The 8,032-nt window shown below is 46.1% G+C and overlaps 1 protein-coding gene across 3 annotated transcripts in view; it reads right to left on the minus strand.

Annotated features, from left to right (window-relative positions):
• The window catches only part of UBE2D2 (ubiquitin conjugating enzyme E2 D2), a 56,216-nt gene extending 50,295 nt beyond the window's left edge, over nucleotides 1-5,921 (minus strand). Inside the window, exons 1-2 of one of the 3 annotated variants that reach the window (XM_019487117.2) lie at nucleotides 5,576-5,916; nucleotides 4,729-4,753 (exon numbers count right to left, since the gene is read on the minus strand). Coding sequence is in view for 1 of the 3 variants with exons in the window: in XM_006267525.4 (XP_006267587.1) it covers nucleotides 5,576-5,599 (24 nt within the window). In the remaining 2 variants the exon portion in view is untranslated. Of the gene's footprint in view, nucleotides 1-4,728; nucleotides 4,754-5,575 lie in introns of all 3 variants that reach the window. The other 2 variants (XM_006267525.4, XM_019487118.2) reach the window with 2 other exon arrangements.
• Nucleotides 5,922-8,032: the final 2,111 nt, after the last annotated feature.

Genomic DNA, 8,032 nt, shown 5'->3' on the forward strand with positions numbered 1-8,032 from the left:
TTGAAGTGGCACCTGTACATCTACCTAATACAAATGAAGAGTACAGCATGAAAATACAGGTGCCCTGAAGTAGTCCTTTGGGTTGAATGGTGGCATTCTGTAAAATAATACCTATAATTTTGATTTGACTCGGGTATGTTTGCAGAGGTCCAAAATTAAGGGTCACAGACCAACATTCCTCTGAAGGATAAGGAAATACTTAACTAGAAGTCCTGTACCTTGGTTACAGCTCAGGCATAGCTTCTATGGCTTCCATTTTTAATAAGGCCAAGATACTTTTCAAACTAGTTTCTCATGAGGCATCCATGAAAGTCAAGCAAACTTGACCTTGGCAGAATTTTTAAACTGGAGGTCAGGCAAAATGGTTTCCAAGCAGCTGAGATAAATCCTTCCCCAACATGACAGGGAAACACCATTCAGGCATAAGCAATCCAGGGTCCTTCTGTACATCCTTGGTTATATATGAAGATATATGCATCTTTCTACAGGTATGGGGAACACTTCCTTCCTTTAGGTGTGTGAATAAATAGACATCTAGATAAGGCCTGTGTAAACTGCTCCTTCAGGAACACAGGAAGCATTTTTACCAGAAGCAGGCTGACAAACCGAGAGACCTGACAATAAGTCTTCTAGCCTTTAACTCCTAAAGCATCTAACGTTTTATGATGAAGTCAGTTTCTTCAAAATGCAGACAGTTTACAAAGACTCCAGAACCAAATGCATCTCAGAAATAGCAGTGGCCAGACACCAGATAACTATTTCAGATTTCTTAATTCGCAGATGATCCAAGTGCAGCAAGTAACTGATTTCTAAGATTTCAAAACAGCTTTTCATTCACCTTGCAAAGTGACTTGAAATGCAAGAGACCATCTTGAACTATGTTCCCACAGGGATCTTCTCTCTGTAAACTGACCAATGGTTTCACCGTTTGAATTACACACGAAGTAGGTACTTTTGCAGCTCGTCACTACAGTATCAGAGAGTACCACAATCACTGATTAACCATTCCCCATAACACACTTGAGACAAGGACAAAACAGGACAAATTATACGACTTTGGCCTGAGATTAAGCATTAGAACCTGAACCTCAATATCCCAAGTCAAGACCAAGGTACCTCACCCCAAAGACATCCTTTGTACCAGAAACTGATCATTCCTTCAGCAAATATTATAAAGGAGGAACTTTCCTTTCCCCAACTTCTGACTGAAGCCCATTGGGAAGACAGCCATTTAATCTAGTTTCCACAATTTACCATTCCTAGAAAGCATGCAAAGGGAAGAATTTACTATCCCAGCCTTTTACTTTTCAGGTAGTGATCTTGCTCCGTGAAGAATTTCACTGTTTTAATAGTTTTAACAGACCTGAAGAAAAATAAAACATACCTGTCATTGTCCATTTCATTTCAATGATCTCTCTCTACTATTTGGATAAGCTATCAACAAACAGCTCCACAGTCATCTCCCATAGGTTCAAGAATACTACACTATCAGATAACCCTTAAAATAACTTGAAATTTAGGATATTAAAGAACCAACAAAAAAAACCCCAAAACCCTCCATTTAGCAGATATGTGAGAAGGCCTAAGCTCTACACATAAGTAAAGTCCTTCCCCTTCTTCCTGTACCAACTCCTGTTTTAAAGTTAACATTACTCAATTTTCATCTTACTCTAGTGAAATGCCTCCTATGAGGTCCAACATACTAAATACAGTTACTTTAATGACAGCACACAGGCTGTAGGTACTTTTAAATATTTAGAGACTACAGTCACCTAGGCCAGTGATTCTCAGCAGGATGACACTGGAAGATCCTTTTAAGAGTGCCATTCAAAATTAACACTGTAGGCATACAAACACCTACACATGATTCTATATCAGCTTAGAGATTTCAAATAGGAATCCACAGCATCAAAAACATTATGACCTGTTGTGGTCCGAGTTCTCTGCAAAAGAAACATTGCTCTCTCTCTCTTTTTTTCTTTTACTGTGGAAAAATAAGAGTGAAAGCTAAGATCTAACGTTGTCCAAGAGGTGTTTTGAGTCTAAAAAAGTTGAAAACCACTGGTCTAGGCCTAATATTTGGTTTATATAATTTCTCTAGGTGTCCTATAATTCTGTGGAATTCTCATCTCTGAAAGCAAGACCAGCATGATGAACAAATTAAAATATTCCAGTTTCACAATTCCATCTTTATAAAAAAATCTCTTTTAAAAGTTTCTTAAAAGTACTTTTGAAATTGAAGGAAGGTATTATTCTTAGAAACATACTGAATTAAGCCACACTATGGCCCAACTTGGGGTAAATATCAAGATTGCATGAAGTCCCTCACACACACAGTAGTATCCCACATGTTCCTGTTTATCAAAAATGTGTTCCCTGACAGTTATACTAGTAAAGTTCACAGTAATTTTCTCTATGTATTTCTCAAATCCTGACAACTCTGCAGAAGCCATGGACTCCTGGAGATTTTGAAAGACCCAAGTACACTGCAGAGAACTATTTCAATCATTTCAGTCATGTTAACAAGATCAACATGGATTTTAGAGCAGCGCAATGGTGTGTAAAACTGGAACTTAAACCTGCTGAAAGCTAAACTAGTCAAAAGAAGTAATATGCATATAAAATAGCTGACCTGTACAGAACACAATGCTCCTCCGACATAGCGCGGGGGGAGGGGGGGGGGGGCACTTTTTTTGGCAACATACCACATTAGCCCTACCCCTGCCCCTCAATACCACTCTAAGAGGAAGGGCATCAATTTGCTGCTCCGTCTTCCATTTCTTGCCCTGTGCTCTCTGCCTGATCTCCTGCTCTACCTTCTGTTGCTGTGCTGCCAATCCCTTCCCTGATCACCTGTATGCCATACACAGAGGCTTACTTGTGCCACTTGTGGCACTCATGCCCAGGTTGCCCACCCAAAGCCTAACATTTATAAAAATAAAATAAGAAATGGTTTTCATGTGACATTTCAGGGCTTTTCTTGTTAGTGAAATGTACAGGTATCACTAACTGTGATGACTTGTTTTGAAACAAGCATCCACACAGGAAATTACAGCCCTAGCAGATATAATTATGCCCATCTATTTCTTCATGTAAATAAGTCCTTAAATGTATATGAAACTTAATCTTAGTATCATTTTGCAAAAGGCTTGTATTTGGCACTCAAGCTGCTTTTCAACATGATCAATAAAAGATACTAAAGGAAGCTTAAGAACACTGTCCTGTAGTTACAGCCAGTCCAAAGTCTGCATTCTTGATTCAGTACTGGTGCTGAGTACACCAGAACAGAAATTACCACAAAGATCCCCAAATCAGCTAACAGATTCATATTTTGTTTATTTCATCAGCTAGAAATAAGTAACTCAGACTAGAAACCACACAAGAAGTTTGCGCACAGGAGTTCAGACTTCAAAGTCATGAGTTCAGGGCAAAAAGCCACACCTTTCGAAGAAGGATGCCATGTTTGTCTACCTAAATTGTAAGAAATTCTTTAATAGATGGATAGATGGCTTTAACAGATCCTGTTCTTTATTTGGTCCTACAGCAACGGGCACCTAAGAATTGTGCACGTTCGCCTTGGTACAAGAAAACACGAGTCAGGCCAGTTTTCTAGAAAAAGATTGGACATGGCACTTTAGTATAGTTCCTGGTCTACAAAAACAAAGTTGTTTTATGGGCAGTTCTTTGCAAATATGTCAATTGACTATTCTAATGAAACTAACAGCCAGTTCAGAATGGCATACAAGTTGCATCCTATTTTGACTTAATGAATGGGTTTAAAATTAATGGATTGATAACCATGATCACTTCCTCTCCCAGTAACTGACCACTTTTGCCACTGTGGCCTAATAAAACAAACCATATTAAAAAAATTAACACACTACATATTGAAGCTTGTTAATGAAAATATACTTTTCAATCTGAGAATTAAAGAGAAGGAAGATGAATCAAAGAATTAAAAAGAAGTGAAGATGAGGATAATTTAGCCAGTAGCCAAGTAAATGTTACATTTTGCTACAGCACCTCTTTACATTAGTGAATGCTACAGATATGCTTGTTGTTTTGCAGTAGCTCTTCATAAGATGCAACTGCTATATGCATTCACATTTCCTCATAAAGCTGAGGATTCGTATTGGGTACTTTTGCTCAATTTTTAACAGTCAAGCATAGTAGCAGGCCTTTTCTAGGCAACTCCCCCAACCCCCTAGCGTAGGTACAATTTATAACATCAAGAGGAGTTATTTTCCTACTATACCTTATGGCATGCTGAGTGACTTTTCAACTGTACCCCAGGAAGAAAATCTGTACTAGCAAAAGAAATAAACCATGTCTACATCAGGGGAAGGGGTAGGAGGTGAAGTCATGCCTACAGTACAGTTATAAATGCTGAGGAATTATTTTTCACCTATTAACCAATCAGCTTTTAGGATGAGATCTAAACTAGTATGAAGTTGAACAAAAAATATTACACCTGACAAGTTATTCCTGAACACAGATAAGTCTTTCCTGAAGAGCAACTCCTATGAAAATGATTAATTCAAGGGTCAAAAAGAAGAGAGAAAGCACCTTCGGCATCAGTCAGTGGAAAGGAAACTTCAAAACTTTAGGGCCTTTCTAAGACTCTAAGATGCTTCCTATTCCAAAGCATAAGAAGAGTTGGGCAGAAGGCAGGGCAGATTTTCCCCTTATAGACTCAGTAAATCAGAGCTTTCGTAGGCATCAGCTTACCTCACCAGATACTACAAAGGAACTTCTAAAAAAAAAAAAAAAAAAGAGTCACCACCTCATTCTAGGTCACTGATCACTAATAAATTAAACAGGTAAAACTGAAGTGAGTTGCGCTGACCACGAAGAGACCTCCAAATAAAGAGCAAAACAACTGTGATCTACAGACATGTTTCTAGCTGTTGTAGGAAGACTGCCCCAAAAACCAATTTCTTTGAAATCATTAAGAAAGCCCAAGCAGCACTTCTAACCATGGCCCAGCTAGGGCTGTAGGGCATTTCTTTTGCCCAAAAAGTGTTCCCAGACCTCCGCGGGGGAGGGAGCGAGACAAGCCAGCCTCAGAGTGGCTTCGGTTGTGGTCTCTGGGCTTTCGCTTTCTCCTCTGGCAATATCACCATTCCCCTGGTCCTGCAGCTCTTAAATTTGGGCTCCTGGGTTCGGTAGCCCTGGGACTCAGCTGCTCCCCGCATCCCCCGGGGGCCGAGACAGCAAAATTAAGACAAGAAGGGGGGAGGGGAGGGCGGCCCGGGCCGGGTCACCGCGGGGCAGCTTGGCCCGCAAGGCCCGGCCGGCCCTGCCCCGCGCCCGGGAGCCCCACGAGAGCATCGCGGCGCCCCCTCCGCCCAGCAAGCGCCGGCGGGAGCCGGGCCAGGCCGCGCATTACATAAGGGAGCGGAGCCGCCGCAGGCAGGTGCGCTCGGCCCGGAGCGGAGCAGCCTGAGCCGGCATCGCCCCCACCCCGGCGCGGCGCGGCCAGGCCGAGCTGCGGGCCCGGGTTCAGGCTCAGGCCCAGGCCCAGGCCCAGGCCCGGCGCAGGCCTTGGCGGCGCTCCCCTGCGAGCGGCCCTTACCTTGTGGATTCTCTTCAGCGCCATTGTGTGCGTGTGTGTGTGTGAGAGAGAGTTTGTGTGTGTGCGAGAGCGAGAGAGTGCGGTGTGTGCGCGGGTGCGCGCGGGCGGTGCGCGGAGAAGGGGCGCGCGGGGCCCTGGGCTCGGCCGCTGCGGGGGAGGGAGGAGGGAGGGAGGGAGGAGGGGATTGGGATTATTTTTCCGGGGGGAGGAGCGCGGGAGACGCGGGTGTCCGTGCGGCAGCGGCGGGCGGGCCTCGCGCTCAGCTCCCCCGGCGGCGCTCAGCGCTTCCTCGGTGCTGCAGATCCTAGCGCATCCCTCCGCGGGCCCTTTATGCCCTACTGCCTGCGAGCGTATCACTCCGCCGCGAGCCCAGCAGCCAGCAGCGGGGCGGCCAGGCGGAGGGGCCGCCGCACCTGGTGATGGGGCTCGCTCGGGCACGGGGACTACTTCTGTTCCCTCCCCCCGCACGCAGAACTCTCCAGAAGGGGGAGGGGAGCGCGGCGGCGGAAGGATATGAGCTGTTGAAGAGGGGGGTGAGATGACTTCTCGCGAGAAGGGAAGAAGAGAGGTTCCGGCTAAGGGGTGGGAGACTTTGTGTGGCCGTCGCGTTGGGTGCGGGCGGGGCGGGGCTGGAGGTCCGCGGGAGCCCGAGCCGGGCGGGTGGGAGGTGTTGTGCCTCCGGCCCGTTCCGCGGGGCCGCGGCTCACCCGGCTGGTGCGCCACGCAGAGCCGGGGCCCGCGGGGTTGCGAAGCCGCCGCGTGGCAGGCGGGAGGCGCCTCGGGGCGCGGGCCCCGCGTGGGTGGCGCCTCCTGGGGGCGGGCGGCTCCGAGGCCCCTGCCAGCCGGGCTGGGCCTCCCCTCTGCACGCGCGGGCACCCCGAGGCGCAGGCTGCAGCCTCTCGCTGCCTCCAGGCTCTGCCCAGGATCCTCGTCACTTCCCCCGGTCACTGCAGGCCCGTCCCGTTGTCCAGCACCCCTGGTCACACCTGAGCAGACACTTCGATGGGGGACTCGGGAGCCATCCACTTCAGCTGGCTCTGCTGCTCGATTTCCTATGACTTCTGGCCAAGGACGACCCATGCTGTTAAGTGTTACCTGCCGTAAACTGGTTGCTTGCTGCCCTTAGTGGGCTGCTGCAGGTGGGTCCCCGAGGGGAAGGAGATGGTCCTGGCCCATTGTTGAAACAAATCTGCCGACCCAAAGCTGAGGAAGTGTCTCATTAGTTGGAGGGAGCCAATAGGTGAATCGTTGTTGTGTCATCCCTTCGCTGACCCAGGCAACTAAGGTAGTTTGGCAAAACAATGGGGGAACTCCCTTATTGCCTTGATGCAATCCAGGTGTACATTTTCAACATGCTGTATACACAAACTTGGGGAATCGAATACAATTCAGAGTATGACAAACTGCACAAGCTTTGCTACCCTTAAAAAAAAAAAAAAAAAAAACAACAAAAAAACCACCCAACTGAATCTTGCCATGTTTCTGAGCCATTCTGCTTAAGAACTGGCCCTGGACAGGTCTCATGTTTAATCCCTGATTTCCATTCAGGACTGGTGCCTTTTCAGTGGCAGGCTGCTGTCACATACCACTGTTTTGGCTGGCACTTCTTCCCAGGGTCAGGTGACAATTTGCCAGAGGCAAGCTAGATGCCTGGTCTCATCTCAAACGTTCATCCTTCCTACCATTACTAATGATTATTTGAATAGTACCTAAAACCTCAATTGGCTGCCTAGCATGGTATGACTCCCATTCTAATCAACCAATAAAAAGGGAATGCCTGTCCCAAACATCATACATCCTTTAGCCTAGATGAACTGCTGCTGGGGTAAACAAGAGTGGCATTAATAAAAGGCTGCACAAACTTCTACTGCTTTTAGCCCTTTGGTTTTCCATCACACTACCAAAAGAAAGGCAACATTTGTGTGAAAGGACATTGTCAGAGTGCTTTCTGTTTCTAATAATCATAGAAAGGGTTGGAAGGGACCTCGGGTGGTCGCCTAGTCCGACCCCTTGCTCAAGGCCGAAGCATTCTTTGAAGTTGCTTTCTCTATATTTACTTGCATCCAGATTTATTATTAAATGATTAATCTTCAGTAGTGGATTAATCTTGAGCAGTGAGTAGGTCAGAGCTCTGTGAACATGACTGGATGTTTTTATGTTGGGTTCTACTTGTGAACTTTAGCTGGGCACCTGAGTAGACAAGTACATTTTCAAGTTGTTCAGAGAGGTATGAAAGTGTGTGTTCACCTTGCAAAGGGCATGTGGCCTCCTCCACCACAAATCATTGGAAGTTTTGCCACTGACTTCATTGCACAATATCTGCTCTTGTCCATCATTTCTTGAAAATAGAGAGATAGTAGAGATGAAACTTTGCCAGAAAAACAGTGAAAGCAACTGAAATAACTGAAGCCCCTGAGAAAACAAATACCCTGGTTGTGCATCAAATACAGTAAAAAA

Source organism: Alligator mississippiensis, chromosome 9 (assembly GCF_030867095.1).
Source record: "Alligator mississippiensis isolate rAllMis1 chromosome 9, rAllMis1, whole genome shotgun sequence".
In the NCBI taxonomy this organism is placed as follows: Eukaryota; Metazoa; Chordata; order Crocodylia; family Alligatoridae; genus Alligator; species Alligator mississippiensis.